At 44.7% G+C, this 23879-nt stretch overlaps 1 protein-coding gene across 2 annotated transcripts in view; it reads left to right on the forward strand.

Annotated features, from left to right (window-relative positions):
- Nucleotides 1-2030: 2030 nt before the first annotated feature.
- CNKSR3 (CNKSR family member 3) overlaps nt 2031-23879 on the forward strand; it is a 77021-nt gene continuing 55172 nt past the window's right edge. For both annotated transcript variants that reach the window (XM_060753610.2, XM_060753611.2), the window contains exon 1: nt 2031-2217. In XM_060753610.2, coding sequence (XP_060609593.1) covers nt 2166-2217 — 52 coding nt within the window. In that variant the 5' untranslated portion in view covers nt 2031-2165. The remainder of the gene's footprint in view (nt 2218-23879) is intronic.

The following is a 23879-nucleotide window of genomic DNA, read 5'->3' on the forward strand; positions in this document are numbered from 1 at the left end:
TTGTTTTCTGCTGCCCTGGAGACTAGGATGCAGAACAATGGGATCAAATTACAGGAAAGACGATTCCATCTGAACATGAGGAAGAACTTCCTGACTGTGAGAGCTATTCAGCAGTGGAACTCTCTGCCCTGGAGTGTGGTGTAGATTCCTTCTTTGGAGGCTTTTAAACAGAGGCTGGATGGCCATCTGTTGAGGTTCCTTGAATGTGATTTTCCTGCTTTTTGGCAGGGGTTGGACTGGATGTCCCACAAGGTCTTTTCCAATCCTATGATTCTATGAGACCCCTTTCTCCATAATAACTCTTCCAGGAGTGAATTCCTCTTGGGAGGGATAGATTCCTCTCACTTCCTGTTGTCTCACCCCTGTTCTTAACTATGAGTTGTTTGCCAGATGTCTGTAACTTGGGGACTGCCTGTACTGTATCACACCCACAAAAATGCACACACACACATATTGGGGCTGGTTTAACTGGCTTGATAGTACAGCTGAATGACTGTGTTGTGATATGATGCATGTCTAGAAAAGTGTGTGGCCAAAAAGGGATATTGGGAAAATCCTGCACTTATGTTTCACATACTTCAGGAAATAAAGCCCGACTGCTCATTGGAGGAAAGGATATTAGAGGCCAAAATGAAGTACTTTGCCACATCATGAGAAGGCAGGAAAGCTTAGAGAAGATAATGATGCTGGGGAAAATGGAAGGAAAAAGGAAGAGGGGCTGACCAAGGGCAAGATGGATGGATGGCATCCTTGAAGTGACTGTCTTGACTTTGAAGGAGCTGGGGGTGGTGACGGCTGACAGAGCTCTGGTGTGGGCTGGTCCATGAGGTCACGAAGAGTCGGAAGCCACTGAACGAATGAACAACAACAGCAACATGTTTCACAAAACACAATGTGGGAAGCCCCAGTAGAACCTTTAGCGGTTTTTATATACTTTGTTTCAAAAATATCACATAAATTAGTATAAAACTGATAAAAATAGAAGGAGCACAAGTGACTAAATATCTTTTGATCAAAAACGGGCAACAGCAGCTGCATTGTCTGTAGCCTCCAACATAAATGCTATGATTTATAGTTCACCTACAATCAAAGAGCATTCTGAACACCACCAATGATGGAATTGAACCAAACTTGGCACACAGAACTCCCATGACCAACAGAAAATACTGGAATGGTTTGGTGGGCATTGACCTTGAGTTTTGGAGTTGTAGTTCATCTACATCTAGAGAGCAATGTGGAGTCAAACAATGATGGATCTGGGCCAAACTTGGCATGAATCCTCAATATGCCCAAATGTTTGATGGAGTTTGGGAGGAAATAGACCTTGACATTTGGGAGTTGTAGTTGCTGGAATTTATACAATCAAAGAGCATTCTGAACCAGGCCCGTAGCCAGGATTTCGATTCGGGGGGGGGGGGGGGGGCTGAGTCCGAGTGAAAGAGGGTCTACCCTAGCAAACCTTTTGTATCGTTACCCCAATACCCCCATGCATATGGGATATATTGAGTAGGGTGATCAGATCATGATATGAATAAACATAACAGTTTAAATAATGTACCAGTAAGGCCTACTCACGGACCACCATGAGAATTTGGGGCTACATGCCTGTTCTGAACCTTACCAACGATATAATTGGGCCAAACTTCCCACTACTGTTTTCTGATGGTCTTTGGTGACCCTTCTGACACCCCCTCGCGACCTCCCCCCACTGTTCTAGGAAGTGCCATTTTGCCAGGTTGCCTTTTGTTCTGCCCACTCCACTTCTGAGCCTGCCCAGGGACTTCCCAGTTGCCCACTCTTGGTTTGCCCCTGGAGGCAGGCCCTTTTCCCACCTTCAGGGGCTGAAAAAGGCAAAGCAAAGCAGAAGGGAGAGCTGTGCGGGCTTTCCTCCCGGGAGCGTCTTGCCCTGCTGCGCTTCCACGTCCCTCCTGCAGGGGGCAGAGCGGGGCCAGGAGGAGGAGGGAAGCAGGCAGGCAGGGAGGGAGAGAGGGAGGCTGGCCCGGGCCGAAGGGGGCGGCGCGGAGCCGGGACTCCTGCCCGCCCGCTTGCCTGCCTCCTCCTGCTCGCCTGGGCGGCCGCCTGCTCCGATGGGAGCCCGACGCCAGCGGGGCCAGAGCGGACGCATCAGCCAGCCCTAGCCGCCTTCGCCTGGGGAGTCTTGGAGGATGGAGCCGGTGAGCAAGTGGAGCCCCAAGCAAGTGGTCGAGTGGACCAAGGGTAAGGACTCCTCCTTGCAGCACTCCGCCAAACTTTCTCCTTCCCAACTTCTCTCTCTCTCTCTTTGTCGAGTTGGATACTTTTCTCCCTCTCCTTTCTCTCGCCTCCTCTTTCCAAACCCTTCTGTCTCCAGCTCCAGCTCTCTCCCAGTTTGTGGAGTTGACCCGGGACTTTCCTTCCCCGCTTCCCTCCTCCCGCCTCTGATTTCACCCTGTTTGCTTTGCTGTTGTTTTGTTTGGCTTCACCCAAGGCGTGCAGTTGGCAGGCGCTGCCCCGCCGCGTGTTCGCGACCCGAAGGCGGCTCTTTCTGCGTCTCCTGCGCCCGGGTTTGTTTTGCGGGGGGCTTCCGAAGTGAGTCGTGGGCTTCCACTCCCCTCTCCCCCTCCCGAGGGAGGGGTTTCTTCAGGCCCGGGCGCTCACACAAACAAACAAACAAGCAAGCAAGCAAACAAAAAGATTTGGGTTGTTTGTAAGTTTCCCGGGCTGTATGGCCGTGTTCCAGACGCATTCTCTCCTGCCTCTATGGCAGGCATCCTCAGAGGTTGTGAGGTCCATTGGAAACTTGGGGCCCTTCCACACAGCCCTATATCCCAGAATATCAAGGCAGAAAACCTCACAATATCTGCTTTGAATATCAGAGTCCACACTGACTTACATTCCAGTCCAAAGCAGATAATGTGCGGGGTGCTGCCTTGATATTCTGGGATACTGGGTTATCTGAGTCCACACTGCCATATATTCCAGTCCAAAGCAGATAATGTGGGGGTTTCTGCCTTGATATTCTGGGATATAGGGCTGTGTGGAAAGGCCTGGGAAATGGGGTTTATATACCTGTGGAATGTCCAGGGTGGGAGAAAGAACTCTTTTCAGACAAAGAAACAATCAGGGCCAACTAATCACCTCCCAATAAAGGATTCCCCTATGCAGTAAGAAGCCAGACCTTGATGTTGCAAGGCCATCCAAGGCCCTTCCAAACAGCCCTATATCCCACAACATCAACGCATTAAAACTCACATTATCTGAGTGTGGACTCTGATAACCCAGTTCAAAGCAGATGGAATCAGTTTGTTTTAATGCATATGATTTTGTTTACAGGTTATGTTTATATTTTAATGGCTACTCTGTCTGTTTCATGTTTGTCTATGGAAACCACCCTGAGTTCTCTAGGGTGAATAAACTTTTATTATTATTATTATTATTATTATTTTACTGATACAAAAACACAGAATGTCACAGCAAACAAGATCTATATGCTGGATTTCGTATCACAAAATCACAAGTCGAACACTTCCCAAGCGTCTAGGACTGTGTGATGTATTTTCAAATGATGCGCGCAGATCCAAGTGAGGTGGCTTTTTGCAGTTGACAGATTGTGATTTTGTCAATGTTTATTGTTTCCAAATGATGGCTGAGATCTTTTGGCACGGCACCCAGCGCGCCCATGTCCACTGGGACCACCTGTACTGGTTTATGGCAGAGCCTTTGCAGTTTGATTTTGAGTTTCTGGTTATTATTATTATTATTAACTGCTTTATCTGAATCTATACTCACATAATGTGGGATTTTCTACCTTGACATTCTGGGATATAGGACTGTGTGGAAGAGCCCTAGGAAAATGGTGTTTGTCCAGGGTGGGAGAAAGAACTCTTGTTCAGGCAGTAATCAATCAGAGCTAGCTAATCACCTCCCAACAAAGGATTCCCCCAAGCAGTAAGAAGCCAAACCTTGAAGCTGCAAGGCCATTCAGGGCCCTTCCACACAGCCCTATATCCTAGAATATCAAGGTAGAAAATCTCGCAATATCTGCTGAATCCACACTCAGATAAGGTGGGGTTTTCTGCCTTGATATTCTGGGATATAAAGTTATGTGGAAGGGCCCACAATGCTAATCAAAGTGGCTAATTGCAACATTCACACCTACCTCAAGCAGACAAGAGTTCTTTCTCCCACCCTGGACACTCCACAGATATATAAACTTCACTTGCCTAGTTTCCAACAGACCTCACAACCTCTGAGGATACCTGTCATAGATGCAGGCAAAATGTCAGGAGAGCATGCTTCTGAAGCATGGCCATACAGCCCGGAAAGCTCACAACAACCCAGTGACTGCGGTCATGAAAGCCTTTTGACAATACGTTAAACAAAAATTTTCTCGCATGGCTTGTCAGAGAGCCACGTCAGGACCTCCAGGAGCGCAAGAAGAGGCCAAAGGAAGATGCTGAATCAGGACAAAGGCAAGACATCAGTCTCTTTGAAGGACTGATATGGACTGATCCTACTTGAGTGTCCCATATTTGAGGCTGGATTTACCCTGCCTTGTAATGCACTTGGGACTGCTTTGTATGACAGTGTGGATCCACTCTGGAATGCTTGGGACCAGAAGTGTTTTTGGATATTTTTAATTTTTTGGCGTATTTTATATGTATATAGCTACATAGAAAGACATCTCAGAGATGGGACCCAAGGCACCTTATGATACCCATTGCCAGAAATTAGTTGTATATACAATCCTTTTTGTCCGTGAGACAACATGTGTGCACGTTGAACCAGCAGAAAGCAAAGGTGTCACTGTCTCAACCACCCATGGGGACTGTTTTCGATTATTTCCGAACTCTGGATGCTCAGCCTATAGATCAGAAATGGGCAAACTTTGGCACTTCCTTCAGGTGTTTTGGACTTCAACTCCCACCATTCCTAACAGCCCCCCCCCCTAGCCACTTAAACCTGAGGCTGTTAGGGATGGTGGGAGTTGAAGTCCAAAAACTTGGAGAGAAGGCCTAAGTTTGCCCAGGTCTGCTATAGATACATACATATACATCTCTCTCTCTCCCCCCTAAAATTGTCTTCAAACACATCACAGACTCCCATAGATTCCTCATCTCTCTTAACAGATGTTTCTCTTACCAACTGGCTTTGTTTATACAAGGAGACAAATTATCACAGTTTAGCCTTAGAACTTTAGACTCTGTGGGAGGAGGTCATTTGGACTTACTTCTGAACAAATAATATCTATCGAGTTGTCATAGGTCCTGCTTCATATATTATTTCCTTCCGAGAGTCAAGCAAGTCCTTCCCAGATATATGTTAGACATTTGGGAGCATCTGTGTGCTCAGACATTCCTCGCAGATTATCTTTTTTGAATCATGTGAGCTCTGAGCTTGTCTGTTTAGATCAGAATTGAAGGCAGGAAGACTCCAGATGTATAGTGCCAGACATGTTTGGGAGAATGGTTTCCCCCCCTGCCCTGAAATATACTTGTCCTGGCTTCTCCAAACTCTATAGTTTTGTTTCCAGAGGGCCTGTGCATTAGTTGGTTTGTAGAAAGGCTGATTCAGAACTGGTAAATAGCAAGCAGGAGAGCCAGTGTGATGCAGTTCCTATGTTGGACTATGACTCTGGAGTAAAGGGAAAGGTTTCCCCTTGACATCAAGTCTAGTCGTGTCCAGCTTTGGGGTGTGGTGCTTTTCTCCATTTCTAAAACGAAGAACCGGCGTTGTCCATAGATGTCTCCAAGGTCATGTGGCCAGCATGACTGCATAGAGTGCTGTTACCTTCCCATTGGAGTGGTACCTATTGATCTACTGACATTGGCAAGTTTTCAAACTTCTAGGTTGGCTGAAGCTGGGGCTAACAGTGGAAGCTCACCCCTCTCCCCTGATTTGAACCACTGACCTTTCAGTTGGACTATGACTCTGGAGACATGGTTCAAATCCCCACTCCAAACCTAGCAGATGACTTTGGATGTCACTCTTTCTCAGACTCAAAGCAATGTGATGCCCAATGCCCTTGTAACAAATCTTGCCAAGAAAACTCTGTGATAAGATTATCCTAAGTCAAAAACTATCAAAAAGTGCACAACATGCAATAACTTAAGCTAAGCTGCAAAACAGTTGTAACTTTCTTCCTTTTATGGCCTCCTCTTCCATATTACAGTAGGTCCTTGGTATCTGCTGAGATTTGGTCCCAGGCTACCTCATGGTTATCCAAATCCATGGATGCTCAACTCCCATTATATACAGTGGTATAGTAAAATGGTATCCCTTATATGTGGGGGGCCACAGTGGTGTAGTGGATTCAACCGCTAAGCTGCAGAACTTGCTGACCGTAAGGTCATTGGTTCTAATCCGCAGGATGGAGTGAGTTCCCGTTGCTAGCCCCAGCTTCTGCCAACCTAGCAGTTTGAAAACATGCAAATGCAAAAGATTCAGTGGGAAGGTAATGGCGCTCCATGCAGTCATGCTGGCCACATGAGGCGTCTAAGGATAACGCCAGCTCTTCAGCGTAGAAATGGAGGTGAACACCCCCCGCCCCCAGACTCAACTAGACTTAATGTCAAGGGGAAACATTTGCTTTTTATCCCTTATATAAAATGGTAAAGTTAAGATTTGCGTTTTGAGCTTTGAAAACATTTTAAAGCTGTAGATAGTTGAATCCATGGGTGCAGAAACCATAGATATTTAACAGCTATTAGACATTCACGGTGCAAGATAACTGTTTTGAATCCACCATTTAATATGGTGCCCACTTCCATGTATGACAACCAATCTGGGCCCTACCTCTAATTGATTATTCTGGATCGGGTGGGTTATTTTTAAAGTTGTCATTCCATTCTAACTTCAAGAAAAAGTTACTGGAAACAAGGTTAGCCATATAGCCTAAACGGTTCCGGCCCAGCTTCCCTGTCCAAGCGTACCTCCCTCGAGAGATTAAGATCTGGGGAGGCCCTGCTCTTGGTCCCACCTCTTTCGCAGGCACGATTGGTGGGGACAAGAGACAGGGCCTTCTCAGTAGTGGCCCCTCAACTATAGAACTCCCTCCCCAGTGAAATCAGGTCAGTCCTTTCTCACCTGACCTTCACGAAAAGAGTTCAGATGTGGCTTTGGGACAAAGATTTTGGCAAGTAATTGGAGCAGTACAATAAGTGACTATGAATCAATGCGATGGACAAATGGAACGGCCCTGGATTATGTTTTGGATGTCTTTTTAATTGACATTTTAATAATTCATGTTTTAATTATTTGGTTTTAATTGTAATTGTTTATTTAATATATGTGTGCACAGCATCAAATTGCTGCCTGTTGTAAGGCCACCTTGAGTCCCCTCCGGAGTGAGAAAGGCAGGATATAAATATGGTAAATAAATAAATAAATAAATAAATCTCTGTTCAGTGAGGAAGTCATCCCCTTTTATCATTTTTGTGACCATTTTGCCTTAATTCAGGTGCTTGAAATCAGTGCAGTTAAAATATATTTTAGGAAATAATGCTTTAAAAAAACTTGGGTAGTGTGCATTTCCTCGTCTGTTGTGACCTGAACTTCATCCTTTGTTTTGTCCCTCTTGCTAGTAGTCATGTTTCTCGATTAGGCATAGCCAAGTAAAGAAAGCTAATGCATAAATTTCTAGGTAATCCAGTTTCAAATTATGGAGCTTTTCATCCTGTGAATAATGAGCTGAATTTCGCCCAGTTTGTTCTCTATGAATGGCTAATGGTGCTGAAAAGTTTTTCTTAAAAATCTGTTTTTGGTAAACAGATCCTGGAGGCCTCTTCTGTAGGCAAGTGCACTTAGCAGTGACTGATTGTGATGAGGTGGTGATTCCTAAATGGGTGTTTTGCCCATGCAAATGTTCTGGCTCATTTTGAGGTTGCGTCAGTTCAGGCAGATGAGGAAGGTGATTTTAGAGCTGCCTCACAGTTTTTTTTTAAAAAAAATCTTTCAAAACAGAATAAATGTGAGGTTCTTAATTTGGGGTGATTTTAGGAGGCAAGGCCTTTGTTTAATAGTTGGTTTTAAAGGAGAACTTGGAAGGTTCACATGGCATCTGTGGTTCTGTTGCCCTAAAAACAGCCTCAAGGTAGTCAGTTGGGCATCAAGAAACTCCACACATATCTAAGAAACTGCACCAGTCACCATTACGATAACAACTTCTGCCCTAGTACAGATACCTTAAGGTTCTGCATAACCAGGGTTTACAATGTCATCAGGCATATCTGAAGTTTGCTAGTGTTTGCAATGTAGTGAGGGGGTGATTTTTGCTTATAGTGAAGAATTAGTTTGAGAACGTGGTTGAGAACATCAACATCCTAATGATGTAAACACACTTAAAAGTTGAATTGACCTATGAAAATGTGTTCATACATTTTGAAAATATTTTAATTATAGTTATATCTTGTTTTTCTGAAACTGGGGCTTAAGTGATTGAATTAGACATTTCAACTTTTACAGGGGTTAAAGCAATGGTTCCCAACCTTTTTTTTTTTTTTTGACCAGGGACCACTTTTCAACATTAGTACCAAAGGGATTACAAATCAATTTTTGGTCAACTTTAGATTTGGTTTGGTTTTTTGTGGTGCTGATTCAGAAAATTGCATTGGATAGATCACATTAGCTCTAGTTCCTGATACAGAATATATGCCATCCAGTAGCTGCCATCTGCTCGCCCACAGAAAAACATATTTAATAAGCCTTGGCACTATAAGAGGATTCTGTGAGACCAGTCTCTCTCATTTCTATGGTTTGGTAACAGTGAGGCCATGGACCATGTTTTAGTTCTTGGGCACCACTGGTGGTCCATGGACCACAGGTTTGGAACTACTGGGTTAAAGGCATCGAACCCTTACAAAAGTGAAAGAAAAAAGAATGGAAAAACTGTATTTTTTTAACCTGTGAGAATATATCTTTGGGAATCTCTAAGGCTGGCGAGATTTTGACTGTAGAATCTCACTAGAGAACCTACAGATGCCTAAAGAAGTGTTCTCTCTGGGAATCTCTAGGTCTTCCCTTGTGACTTTGTGGTCAGCATCCTTGAAAAATTAAATTTGAGAATGATCATGTATGCTAAACTTAAACCTACAGATGTGGAGAGCCAACTGTGCAATTAAGTATGATTTGTAATAACTTGTATTTCCAAGTAATTTCTCATGGCCATGCCTCATATTTGGTAAACTTCCTAGGAGTTGTGAGAAGTTTTCTTCTCAAGTTGGAATGATCAGTATCTTTCAGCTACTTTTTATCTACCTGCTTCTTAAGATCTCCAAAAGCATCCTGCATTCATACTAGGGTTTTGACCTGTGAAGTGTTGGATCATCTCAACCAAAGAAGTCCTTTTGAATCACTTGTTTGAATGGTGACTCAACTTGAAGATGAAACCTGCTGGTGTTGATCCCATCCCCACTACTCAGCTGTTTTCCAACACTACTCTTTAAGATTAGGATATGTTTTGGTGTCACAGTTGGGATTGCAGTTCCCATAATCCTCCAGCCAGCATCAACAGAAAGAGAACATGTCCAGGGATACATTTGCTGTATTGTGAAGTTATCATCGAAACCACAAATCTGTCCAAATATATGTAAGCTAATGAAAGTTAAAATGTAGAATATATGTCTACAGCCTCTACCAGGGGTCCTCAAACATTTTGAACAGATGGCCAGGTCACAGTCTTTCAAACTGTTGGAGGGCCGGATTATAATTTGAAAAAAATAATAATGAATGGATTCCTATGCACACTGCACATATCTTATTTGTAGTGCAAAAAACACTTTAAACAATACAATAATTAAAAAGAAGAACAATTTTAACAAATATAAAGTTATTAGTATTCAATGGGAAGTGTGGACCTGCTTTTGGCTGATGAGATAGGGTTGTTGTGTGCTTTCAAGTCATTTCAGACTTAGGTTGACCCTTTGCGAGGGCCGGGTCAATGACCTTGGAGGGCCGCATCCGGCCCCCGGGCCTTAGTTTGAGGACCCCTGGCCTATACTGATGGCTATCATCCTGAATGTCTTTTAAAAAGGATTAGGCAGCTAGGGCAATTGGTGTCTGCTGGCTAGACTTATTACCTTCAATGTCAGAAGCAGTATGCCTTCACATATCAATCAGTGGGGCACATGAGGTTGAGGATGCTGTTGTGTTCATGTCATATTTGTGGACTTCTATGGCAGCTGGTTGAGCCCTGATTGAACAAAAATATGGACTAGATGGGCCGCTAATATTGGGTGTCATGGACCTTCTTAGAAGACTGTCTTTTTTGATCCAGCCATAGGGTGCATTTCTGTGTATATTACCTAGTATACAGGAAGACATTGGCAATTATATGTTTTTAATGGTTTTTGTATGAATTTTTATAACGTCTTAAATGTTTTAAATTGTATTTTATGACTGTGTGGCATCAAATTGCTGCCAATTTGTAAGTCGCCTTAAACAAACAAACAAACAAACAAGTAAATAAACATGCATTGGACTGCAACTGCTATGTTATTAAAATGTGCACATGCAAATCTGTTAGAAACATAAGTATGCCTAGCATCCAGTGTGTTTTAATGTAATTTGTATGGTTGTGGCCATAATACTATTTCTTTTTGGCGAGTCTTGAAGCTTTTCCCTGATTTAATTCTTCATCTTGCATCCAAAAGTTAATTTCTTTTCCTAATTCAAGGAATAGTACAGGCACTGGACCCACTTATACTGTAAGGTGGCTTAAAGTGTGCTAGGGTTGCTTCCTTCTGCTGTTTATTCTAGGGGAGCGCCCCTAATTAATCAAAACTTGGCCTAGCCACAGTAAGTGGTTTTAACTTTCTGTTGGGTATGTGTACTTTTAGCAGGAGGGATCCCTCTTTGCTACAATACAGTTTTTTCATGCTCTCAGTGTGACATGACCTCTCAGTGGAACATCAGAGGGTTTCCTAATGCTATACTTTGCCTGATGAGTTTGTAATAAGTCAGTGGTCTGGAAAAAAGCAAACTCTTTCTGTGCTCATACTAATCATGATTATTGCTTTTGGGCATCACAAGTATCATTTAAAAACATACAAATGGCTTGATAATCACATTGGTGTTATGTTTAATTTTTAATCCATAGCCAAGAAAAATGGCCTTTTTTGGCAGTGATTTCTTAGGTTATTACTTCTCACCAAAGTTTTACATTTCAATTCACGTTATATGTACTCTTTTGCGGACGGAAAGGAAGACCACAAATTTCAAAAATTGCTGTAAAAACAGTAGTGTTTGGGATATTTGTGCTTCCATGTCCACAATTATTGGGCATAGTATGGACATCAGTGACAGAAAACAGTATTTAAGGGCTGTAAAGAAACTATTTTTTATGTGGAGAGGAAACAGTGAGTTTCACAATCTCTACAGATAATAAATAGATGGCTACTGCAGTGGTACAACATTTACTATTGACACATAGATTCAATTCCTGCATTTCCAAGAAAGGCTAGGGCAGCTTGAGAGAGCCGCTACCAGTCGTTATTGACACTATAGATTATAGAATCATAGAATCCTAGAGTTGGAAGAGACCTTGTGGGTCATCTAGTCCAACCCCCTGCCAAGAAGCAGAAATATCGCATTCAAAGTACCCCCCCCCCCAACAGATGGCCACCCAGCCTCTGCTTAAAAGCTTCCAAAGATGGAGCCTCCACCACAATCCGGGGCAGAGAGTTCCACTGCTTAACAGCTCTCACAGTTAGGAAGTTCTTACTAATGTTCAGGTGGAATCCTTTCTTGTAGTTTGAAGCCATTGTTCCATTGTGTCCTAGTCTCCAGGGCAGCAGACAACAAGCTTGTTCCCTCTTCCCTATGACTTTCCCTCACATATTTATACATGGCCCTTATGTCTCCTCTCAGCCTTCTCTTCTGCAGGCTAAAAATGCCCAGTTCTTTAAGCCGCTCCTGCGTAACACTCCTCACAGGGCTTGTTCTCCAGACCCTTGATCATTTTAGTTGCTTTCCTAAGGACACATTCCAGCTTGTCAACATCTCCCTTAAATTGCGGTGCCCAGAATTGGACACGACATTCCAGATGTGGTCTGACCAAGGCAGAATAAAGGGGTAGCATGACATCCCTGGATCTAGACACTTTACTTCTTTTTATGCAGCCCAAAATCCCATTGGCTTTTTTAGCCACCGCATGACATTGTTGGCTCATGCATAACTTGTTGTCCACGAGGACTCCAAGATCTTTTTCACATGTTCTACTGTCAGATTCTCAGATTATTTGTAATAATCTTACCTGAGTTCAGGAGATAGTTCGTTATGGCTCTTCACAAAAATGGGAAAGGTTTTTAAAGAGCTTTTAAAGCTCTGTCCAGAAATCCCAATTTATTCTTCCCCGGAAGAATGTCCAGAATTGTGCGAAAGTTAGTCTAGGATTTCTAGGAGGCATAAAGATTGCTAGATGTTCTTGCATTATGTCTCAGAACTATTAATCAGATTAGGAAGTGTCGCTTCCATAGACCTGACACAAAGGCAAGGAAAAATGGAGGTAGTGCATTTGTCATCCCAACTGTAGTTAAATTGCATGTCTGTACAAATGAAAACAGGCAGCATTTGTGGGGGAGGCCATTGCAATGCATCTGTATCCTCAGACAGGGTTTCGCACCAGGGGTTCTCTTGGGAACTCTGGAATGCAAATACTGTTGCGTTAGTGTTGCACAAGATCGCCATGCGTTAAGAACGTAGAGGCAGGAGGAAACGGCTGTGAATGACTAAATCCATCGTCTTGCTGGCTGGTGGAAAAGTTAACTGAGTGATTCTGTTTAAGTTAATTTCCTTTCAACTTTTTGTTTTCATGATATGCCAAAATATACAACACTTTGAAACTTGCTCTTTTAAAAAGTATTCAAACAAGCATAGCCTCTGCTGGAATCACTAATTTGAAAAAGACACTGTTGTTTAAGCAAACATACCTCCTCTTGGAACATTTTTAATTTTTGCATAAGCTTATATTGGCGTGCACCTCTGGAGGCTTTGCTCTGGAAAAATATCTGAATAGATATGTCTTAATGGTTATAGAGCAGTAGTTCTTAATCTGTGGGCGAGCAGTGGGCCGCGAGAACGAAAATCTGGTCCACGAACCTCCTTCCTCTTTATTTATTTTATTTTATATGTATTTTATTTATTTAATTTCCACTCCTTTCTTCAGAGCTGACCAGCCGCACCCCTTTTAGTACTAATGTTTTAGTAATAACCCTATTTGGCTCTGGCCTGGCTTACTTGTCCGAACGTATCTCCCGCTACGTTCAGCCTCGTAGTTTAAGATCCACCGGGGAGGCCTTGCTCTCAGTCCCACCAACCTCGCAGACACGTCTGGTGGGGACGAGGGACAGGGCCTTCTCAGTGGTGACCCCCTGCTTGTGGAATTTGCTCCCCAATGAGATTAGATCAACGTCCTCCCTCCTTTCCTTTAGGAAAAAACTGAAATTGTGGTTTTGCAACCAGGCCTTTGGCTAGCAGATATAATGGCACTTTGGACACTAAACTGGATCATATGATTGTTTTTAATCTATTGTGTATTTATGGCTTTAATCTATTATGTATTTATTGTTGTTATATTGTGATTTGCAGCATTGAATTGCAACCAGCGTTAGCCGCTCTGAATCCCCCCTCGGGGGTTGAGAAGGGTGGGGTAGAAATGTTGCAAATAATAATAATAATAATAATAATAATAATAATAATGTTGGAGAGTGGTCCTTGGTCAAAGTGGTCCCTGGTCAAGTGGTTCCTGGTCAAGTCTGCCCTGGTCAAAAAAAGGTTGGGAACCACTGTTATAGAGGGTTCTTTCTTTCTTTCTGCTTACACAATATTTATTCCCAAGGGACATGCTGAAAACCACTCCAGACTAATTTGCTCGAATAAACCACCACCCTCAGGTTCTTCACTTGCAGTTGCTAATCTGCAGCATGTGTGTCTCCAATGTCTGTGTTTTGGAAAGCTGTCTAAACTTTATTGCAAACCCAGCCCTCCTGATCTGCACCATATGGGCCTGGCTAATTTATTTTTTTCTGGGTGAAGACATTAATCTGGGTGAAGGCATTAACAATTGGTTGGCTGTTGTCTTAAAACCAAGGGAATTAATGAGACCTGGTTGCTGTCAGGAAAAAAACCCTTTTGTTCATGAACTAAATATACCCTTTGAAAGGACCGCTTGAAGGTTGCTTGGGACAATTATGCGGCTTTACCTGATGCTTTGCCATCCCTAAATGTCTATATTTAAAACACTTGTGTATATGTGATGGTTTGGAAAGGGAAAGGAATCAGCCTTTAATTTGGGGCGTGGGAACTTGTGCTCTTCCAGATGGTGTTGGGTGATAACACCCATCATCTCTGACTGTTTAAAAAGTTGGTTCATTTTTGCTGCTTTCATACGCTAGTCATAAATATTCCTTAAAATGTGGTTTAAAATGAAAACTGAGTCCAATGAACGTAGGCATGTTATGGATTTCACACTAACAATCTCTTAAAAACCAAAACTATTGGTTTTATCAACCATGTTCAGCTAAAGCCTGCTATAGAAGAATGAACTCATGGGAAAATATATGTTTCGTGTGCCCAGACATTTATATTTTTATATGTACATATATCATAAAAGACATGCATTTGTTGTGCATAAGATTTTATTCGTTGAACTGTTAACCAAAGGAAAATGGCCACTTTCTTATAGGCAATCATATTTTTCAATTGCACTTTTCTTAATGGCATGAGAATTCCAAACAGGAAGGCTCTAATTAGCTATACCTTTTCTTTGGTCCAGATTAAGAAAGTATTGCTTCTTCCTGCTGTGTGCCTTCAAATTCTTTCCAATTGATGGTGATGCTAAGGTGAACCTGTCATGGAGTTTTCTTGGCAAGATTCCTCTGGGACTGAGGGCCCTTCCACACATTTATTATTATTTATTTATTTCAGATATTTGTACCCCACCCTTCTCAATCCTTGGGGGGGGGGGGGGTCATAGGACAGCTTCCAGCCAGCAACGATTCAATGCCTCCATGTACACATAACAAAATACATAATCAAAACCAATAATTACATACAGTTAAAACATTAAGTCAATTCAATTAAATATGCTGAAATATAACAGCCTTGTGGCCTCATCTAGCCTAATTCTGTGGTTGGAGATTCCATCAAGCTTGTCCATAGTTCATTACCATAGCAATTGTCATCATTATCATTGTCATTGTCAGCATAATTACCTGAAGGCCTGGTCCCACATCCACATTTTCAACTTCTTTCTGAAGGAGAGGAAGGAAGACGATAACCTAATTTCCCCAGGGAGCGAGTTCCACAGGCGGGGGGCCATAACCGAGAAGGCCCTGTCCCTCGTCCTCGCCAAGCACGTTTGTGACAAAAGGCGGGGCCGAGAGCAGGGCCTCCCCAGAAGATCTTAAACTCCGAGGTGGGATGTAGAAGGAGATATGTTCGGACCAGTACGCTGGGCCCTATATCTCAGAATATCAAGACAAAAAATCCCACAATATCTGCTTTGACTTTGTTATCTGAGTCCACATTACCATATACTCCAGTTCAAAGCAGATAAAGTAGGGTTTTCTACCTTAATATTCTGGGGTATAAGGCTGTGTGGAAGGGCCCCGAGAGAGCATGACTTGACTAGGGTCATCCGCTAAGTGCCCTTCTACACAGCCCTTTATCCCAGAATATCTGCTTTGAACTAGGTTATCTGAGTCCACATTGAGATAATGTGGGATTTTTTGCCTTGATAACCTGGGATAAAGGGCTATGTGGAAGACCCCTGAGTTTCCATGGCTGAGCAGGGATTCAAACCCTGGTCTCCAGAATCACAGTCAAACACTGAAACCACTATAACTTGCTGCCTCCCTAGAAGTAGAGCTACCAGGTTTGGAATACTTTAACTTATGAAACCAACTTGAAATCATTTAAAAAGACCCTAACTTGTTTTGAAGCAGATACAGTATGAACCCCATACATGGGGAAGTGATATATGTGGGTTCACTTATCCATGGTCACACTTATTTACATAGAGCCTCCTGTGCAAGCTATACCTTGTTCTTGAGATCTCCTTCCTTTGTCTCATTGAAACTATTTTCTACATTTCACGTTTCCCAGGGAGTCCAGGAATGCTTTCCCCATGGATATGGGGGTCATATTGTAACCATCATTTTCTACTTCATATGAAATATGTTGTATTTGTTATGCTGTTATTTTATTGATGTGTTGGGCCTCGGCCTCTTGTAAGCCGTACCGAGTCATTTGGGAGATGTGAGTGGGGTATAAATAAAGGATTATTATTATTATTATTATTATTATTATTATTATTATTAAAGAGTACTTACTATAGCCACCACAAGCTTCTTTAATACTGTGAGGGCAACATGAATTCGAGTTTACATCTTGAACATGTCTTTCAAGATGCAAGGCTAGTGTAAAGACTTGAAAGAGAAGTCCTAAAGTGGTTTCTGCCAAGTATACGTAATACATATAAGCTGGATGTCTGCTTTGCTTCCTGCATAAGAGAAACACTGAGATTGTTTTCTTGACCTTTTTGGTTAGAACTTGCAGATATGAAAGGTCATCAGTACCAAAGATATTACCAGCTTCTTTTCTGTTGTGCCATTTTACTTACTTAGGCGATCTCTTGTTGTCCAAGTATGATGGCCTTCCAAGTGTAGTGTCTTGGCGCTGGATACGTAGGTGATTGTGGAGCCCTTTTCTTGACCTGCATGTTCTTCCACAGTGAGCGCATCAGTTTCCAGGTGAAAAGTGGCCCCAGTCAGGTTTGGCTTGGCGCGTCTTCCTTTTGGCACATTTCTCCCTTCGCCCTCCATTCATGCCTCTTCAATTCCACACCACTGCTGGTCACAGCTGATCTCCAGTTAGAGCACTCAAGGGCCGGGGCTTCCCAGTTCTCATTGTCTATTGTGCCATTTTAGGGAGTGTTGTGTTGGGATATACTTGTTTTGCCAGTAATACCACTCAAGATAGATTTCCTGCTTTTTTTTTATGTGTGCCTGTGCTTTGCATTTATAGCCCATACTTCTTCCGGTGATCACAAGTAGCATGTGTAGGGATGGACTCCTTTCCTCATCTGTTTGTCTAGGGCACTCAGGGCCCTTCCACACAGCCATAGGTAAAGGTAAAGGTTGTCCCTTGACATTAAGTCCAGTTGTGTCCGAATCTGGGGGTTGGTGCTAATCTCCATTTCTAAGCCGAAGAGCCGGCGTTGTCCATAGACACCTCCAAGGTCATGTGGCCGGCATGACTGCATGGAGCGTTGTTACTTTCCCATTGGAGTGGTACCTGATCTACTCACATTTGCATGTTTTCAAACTGCTAGGTTAGCAGAAGCTGGTTCTAACAGTGGGAGCTCATCCTCTCCCTGGATTTGAACCTGCGACAAGCTCAGCAGCTCAGCGGTTTAACCCACTGTGCCACCGGGGGCCCCCACACAGCCATATAACCCAGAATATCAAGGCAGAAAATCCCACGATACCTGCTTTGAACTGGGTTATCTAAGCCCACATTGCCATATATTCCAGCTCAAAGCAAAAAATGTGGGATTTTCTTTATTTACTTTACTAGCTGTGCCCTGCCACGCGTTGCTGTGGCCTATAGTAAAACTTTTCAAAGTAGAGGTAGGTATCTGGAGTGTTATGAAAGAGAGGTACCTACCTATTCCTTCCCCCTTTTTCTCCCCCTTTCTCTCCTTTCTTCCTTCTCTACCTCTTTCTTTCTTTTTTTCCTTCTTTCGCTCCTTGGTTTCATCCTTCTCTCTTTCCTTCATTCCCTCCCCCTTTCTTCCTTTGCCTCCTTTCTTCCCTCCATGTTTCCTTCCTTCTTTCACTTTTTATTTTCTTTTCTCCTTCCTTCTTTACCTCTTTCCTGCCTTTCCTTCCTTTTATTTTTCTTTCCTTTCTACTTTCTCTTTTTCCTTCCTTCGATACCTCTTTCTTTCCTGCCTTCCCTCCTTCCTTTCTTCCTTCCCAATGCTTACCCAACCCTTCTCGTGCTTTCTGTTGGGTCATGGGAGTCCTGTGTGCCACGTTTGGTTTTTTTCCATCGTTGCTGGAATTCAGAATGCTTTGATTACAGGTAAACTATAAATCCCAGCAGCTACAACGGAGGGGGGTGGGTGGAGGAGGAGTGCAGGGGCGGGGCGTCGGTGGGTGTGGGCGGGGCTTGGGCGGAGGGGGTGGGAGGAGGAGTGCAGGGGATGGTTTTTGCAGTTTGAAGGGGGCGGGGCTTGGAGGTGGCGTGGGCAGGGTAAGATGGAGGAGGGATGGTTTTTGCAGTTTGAAGGGGGCGGGGCTTGGAGGTGGCGTGGGCAGGGTAAGATGGAGGAGGGATGGTTTTGGCAGTTTGAATTTTGAGTAGGGCTTACCCAACCCTTCTCGTGCTTTCTGTTGGGTCATGGGAGTCCTGTGTGCCACGTTTGGTTTATTTCCGTCGTTGCTGGAATTCAGAATGCTTTGATTACAGGTAAACTATAAATCCCAGCAGCTACAACGGAGGGGGGTGGGTGGAGGAGGAGTGCAGGGGCGGGGCGTCGGTGGGTGTGGGCGGGGCTTGGGCGGAGGGGGTGGGAGGAGGAGTGCAGGGGCGGGGCGTCGGTGGGTGTGGGCGGGGCTTGGGCGGAGGGGGTGGGAGGAGGAGTGCAGGGGCGGGGCGTCGGTGGGTGTGGGCGGGGCTTGGGCGGAGGGGGTGGGAGGAGGAGTGCAGGGGCGGGGCGTCGGTGGGTGTGGGCGGGGCTTGGGCGGAGGGGGTGGGAGGAGGAGTGCAGGGGCGGGGCGTCGGTGGGTGTGGGCGGGGCTTGGGCGGAGGGGGTGGGAGGAGGAGTGCAGGGGCGGGGCGTTGGTGGGTGTGGGCGGGGCTTGGGCGGAGGTGGTGGGAGGAGGAGGAGTGCAGGGGCCGGGCGTCAGTGGGTGTGGGCGGGGCTTGGGCGGAGGGGGGTGGGAGGAGGAGGAGTGCAGGGGCGGGGCGTCGGTGGGTGTGGGCGGGGCTTGGGTGGAGGGGGTTGGGAGGAGGAGGAGTGCAGGGGCGGGGCGTCGGTGGGTGTGGGCGGGGCTTGGGTGGAGGGGGGTGGGAGGAGGAGGAGTGCAGGGGCGGGGCGTCGGTGGGTGTGGGCAGGGCTTGGGCGGAGGGGGGGTGGGAGGAGGAGGAGTGCAGGGGCGGGGCATCGGTGGGTGTGGGCGGGGCTTCGGCGGAGGGGGGTGGGAGGAGGAGGAGTGCAGGGGCGGGGCGTCGGTGGGTGTGGGTGGGGCTTCGGCAGAGTGGGGTGGGAGGAGGAGGAGTGCAGGCAGCATGGGCAGGGTAAGATGAAGGAGGGGGCGGAGAGATGGTTTCGACAGGGCAGGAAGCGGCGTGGCGGGGCTTGGACTGGGGGAAGAGGGTGGCAGGGTTAGAAAGGGGCGAGGCTTGGCAGCGGCGTGGGTGGGCTTAGCAGGGGGAGGGGGGAAGTTGCGTGGTGCATGTGTGGGCGAGAAGGGGGCGGGGCGAAGTTGGATGTCGGTGAACTACAACTCCCATACTCAAGGTCACGGAGGGAAGGGGTGGGGCGAAGGGAGGGGGCGGGTCTTTCCGGAGGGGGTGGAAGGAGGAAGGAGTGAGTCAGGGAGGGAAGGGGTGGGGCGAACGGAGGGGCGTGTCTTCAAAGTCTCCCCCTCCCTTCACCCCACCCCTTCCCTCTGTGACTCATTCCTTCCCTCCTCCCTCCCTCTCTGGTTACACGCCCCCTCCCTTCGCTCCACCCCCTCCTTCATCTTACCCCTCCCACGCTGCCTCCAAGCGCCGCTGCCTCGCCGCGCCGCATCCCCACCGGCGTGTCTTTCCGGAGGGGGAGGGAGGGAGGGAGGAGGGAAGGAGTGAGTCAGGGAGGGAAGGGGTGGGGCGAAGGGAGGAGGCGTGTCTTTCCGGTGGGGATGCGGCGCGGCGAGGCTTGGAGGCAGCGTGGGAGGGGTAAGATGAAGGAGGGGGTGGAGGGAAGGGGGCGGGGGGAAGTTGCGTTGTTTGTGTGTGTGTGGGCGGCGACATGTTCGTGCTGGGCGGGGCGAGGGAAGTGCTGAGGGCGCATTGGCCGTTCGGCCATGTGTGCGCGCGAGCTGGAGACTTTGCTCCAGTGCGCATGCTCAGTTGTTTTGCCATTTTGTGAGTGTGTTGTTGTGTTGTTTGTAATTGTGAGTGGATTAGTTTGTACCGAGTGGGTTGTCCTAGGGCCATGGCAATTTTGGTGCAGTTTCGTTGGGGGGGTTTAGAGTTTACCTGTCCGGTATAACCAACCTAACAGATTTATATATATAGATTTATTTATCTACCTTATTTATACCTTGCCCTTCTCACCCTGAAGGGGACTCAGATTGAATATGTGGGAGAGGCCTCAGTGACCTTTATGATTTCATTTGCCAGTTCATTTGCTCAGTGAAATTTTCATTTGCCACATGTTTTATTGTTACTGCTGCTGCTGTTTTAGGCCATACGTTGTTTACATTCTGAGGAGAAGTGTGTAAAAAGATGGATGTAGAGTAAATACAAATACATTGATTCCCACATACTTTGTCTTAGGCTCAGGATTGCCAGCTGGAGAAGTATCCAGACAAATTAGAGGCCAGATTTTAAAACAAAACTAATCAAATTTATTGCTGAGCTATCAAGATAGAATAAGAAACCACAAATTACATACATGTAGCAGTGATCCATAATCCTTTAATATCACATGATGTGTTAAAAGGAACAATCCATCAATTTGGTTGCACACATCTTCCTATCATTAAAAAAACCCCTTGTTACCCAAATAATAGGATTTTTAAGTGAACTTTTTCTACATTACTGTGAAAGGCATTTCATGTTATGCATATGACCAGTTAATATTAATTGTCTCCTTTGCATGTAACCATTGCATCACAGCTGTTTATTCTGTCGAGCTGCAAAACATATAGGGCACAGAAATAGAAAGAAGTGCCACATGGGGCACAAGATCATCCACAGTCCCTTTTTAAGGCTGTCTTGAGAGCACTTAACTAGTGTTGCTAGGTACTAAGTAGTGTAAGTCCAACTGCGTGGGTGCCCTTACGTATCTGTTTCCCGAGTGCTTTGTTTCTGCCCTTTAATGCTGAAAAGTGAGTCCTGTTCCATTCTGCTGCAGAAGAATTTCCTTTGTTTCCTAGAGGTTAAAAATATATTGAAAGAGCTTTTGCATAATAGGCCAGGAAATGCCTCTGACGGGATATTATTTCAGACTATCTATCGCAGGTCTCAGTAGGACCAGCCAAAGACCTTCAGGGTCTCAGGCTGACATTATTAACAACTGAAAGAATATGGGGTTGAACAGAAGTTGCATGTTCAGCTGGTATGAACTTCGTTCTGTATGACTGATCTCTATTATTACAGTAAAGTAAATTGGGCAAGTTGCACTTTCTCAGCCTCAGTGGCAAACCTCTTCTAAACAAATCTGCTCCCCCCCCCCCCCAAAAAAAAAGGTTGGCCTTATGGTGGCCATAGGTCAGAATTGACTTGGAGGTGTGTAGTAACTACAACTTTAGGGTAAGAATGGCTGTTTGTATTTTACTGATAAAGGTAAAGATTTCCCATTGACATTAAGTCAAATTTGGAGTTGGTGCTCATCTCCATTTCTAAATTAAGAAGTTGGCTTTGTCCATAGACACCTCCAAGGTCATCTGGCCAGCATGACTGCTTGGAGTGCTGTTACCTTTCCATTGCAGCTGTACCTGTTGATCTACTCCCATTTGGATTGTTTTTGAACTGCTAGGTTGACAAAAGCTGGGGCTAACAGCAGGAGCTCACTCCACTCCCTGAGTTCAGCAGATCAGCGGTTTAACTCATGGAACCATCAGGGGCTCCATTTTATTGTTAGTTCAACCTTATCCAACTTCATGCTTTTTTGATCCATCTGATTTCAGTGCCCATCATATTTAGATTTCAGAGCCAATTGATTGATGAAGGTTGATGTTCATTGGAGGGCACCAGTCTGTGGGAGTCTGCTTTCTTCATGTGTTATATTTCACTTTCGTATTATGAAATTATTTCACTTTTCCTAAAATGAGAGTGAACAATTGTGCTGTTTGCTGATCCCATTTTGAACACCTAGTTTCAGTTGCATTCATTTTAATTAAACTGTCATATTGATTAATTGGAGGCTGGAAGGGGCAAAAAGTACATTCTTTCAGGCAGTTAAGTTGGATTGCTGCAAAATTGGCTTTTCAACAGTACAGGTGTTCTCTTCAATTAGTCTCATTTATAAACATAGTTTTTAAATAAGTTTTTCATGTGATCTCAATTGTATTTGTTTTGTATTATTTCACTGTTAGCCATATTGAACACCAAATTTCAGGAGAATGGTAGAGCAGAAATAAACAGAATTCCTTTTTCTTAAACACCCAAATTATTACTTCCATAAAACCACCCACATTTAAATTATACACATTTTCTTTTTTGGTTTTTGAGAACAGTCTTTCCCCACTTCTTCCACAGATACCCAAGGTATTGAGGGCCCTTCCACACAGCCATATAACTTAGAATATCAAAGCAGATAATCCACAATATATGCTTTGAACTGGATTATCTGAGTCCACACTGCCATATAATCCAGTTAAGTGTGGATTTTATACAGCTGTGTGGAAGTGGCCTGAAGAGAGGAGGTGTTCAGAGCCATGGATGCAAAACTATTTTGGTTTTCAGAATTTTTGTCTTTGATAAAATCTGTTTCATATAATATATTTCTCTAGGTTCTTGAATAGAGGAGAATACTTCTGTTCCTTATAACATCTCTTTGAAGGGTCTGTGTATCTATTTTGTGGCTTTGCTGGTAAGATTCGGCCTGAGCCATGATGAAGGGCCCTTCCATACAGCCATATAACCCAGAATATCAAGATAGATAATCCACAATATCTGCTTTGATTCAGTTCAATGTCGATTTAATACAGCTGTGGGGAAGGGGCCAGGGTCACAGAATCTCTAGCCCAGTGGTTCTCAACCTGGGGTCCCCAGATATTTTTGGTCTTCAACTCCCAGAAATCCTAACAGCTGGTAAACTGGCTGGGATTTCTGGGAGTTGTAGGCCAAAAACATCTGGGGACCCCAGGTTGAGAACCACTGGGCTAACCTAATCTAACCTGTTAAGATCATTTTGAATTCTCATCCTGTCTTCTGGAGTATTGGCTATCCCTCAATTTATCCACAGGTCAAATCAAAATCCTGTCCTTGACTTAACCAAAACATTAGTCCATTTATACATGAGATACTGTGATTGTTGCAAAAGTGTAGGTAAGTGCTGCTGCATGGAGAAAGTGCATCATCCATGAAAGTGTTGTGGTGTTGCAGAAGCATAAAAGTAATGTTGGACGGTATCCCAATCAGCCGCCTGACAATGCAGAACTCCATTGTGCATAGAAGTTGGAATGCGATGTAGGTGAAGCCGCAGGGTGACCTGTGGATTACCCTGAATGTTTCTGAGTCATGAGAGAGACAACACTTGCATTTTAGACATAGAATGAAAAGACATAGTAGTGCTTACTGTCCTGTTACCTGGATGTGGTCCAGAATATTGCTTTACTGTAGTTACATCAGGACATACAGTGAACTCTTGTTCTCCCTCCAAAGAATTTCCATTCCTGATATTTGTGCCTCGAACCAAGCTACTATTTACATGCTCTGAAGCAAACTACTGTATGTATTGTCGAAGGCTTTCATGGCCGGAATCACTCAGTTCTTGTGGGTTTTTTCGGGCTATATGGCCATGTTCTAGAGGCATTTCTCCTGACGTTTCGCCTGCATCTATGGCAGGCTTCCTCAGAGGTCATGGCACCTCTGAGGAAGCCTGCCATAGATGCAGGCGAAACGTCAGGAGAAATGCCTCTAGAACATGGCCATATAGCCCGAAAAAACCCACAAGAACT

Source organism: Anolis sagrei, chromosome 1 (genome assembly GCF_037176765.1).
Source record: "Anolis sagrei isolate rAnoSag1 chromosome 1, rAnoSag1.mat, whole genome shotgun sequence".
Lineage (NCBI taxonomy): Eukaryota > Metazoa > Chordata > Lepidosauria > Squamata > Dactyloidae > Anolis > Anolis sagrei.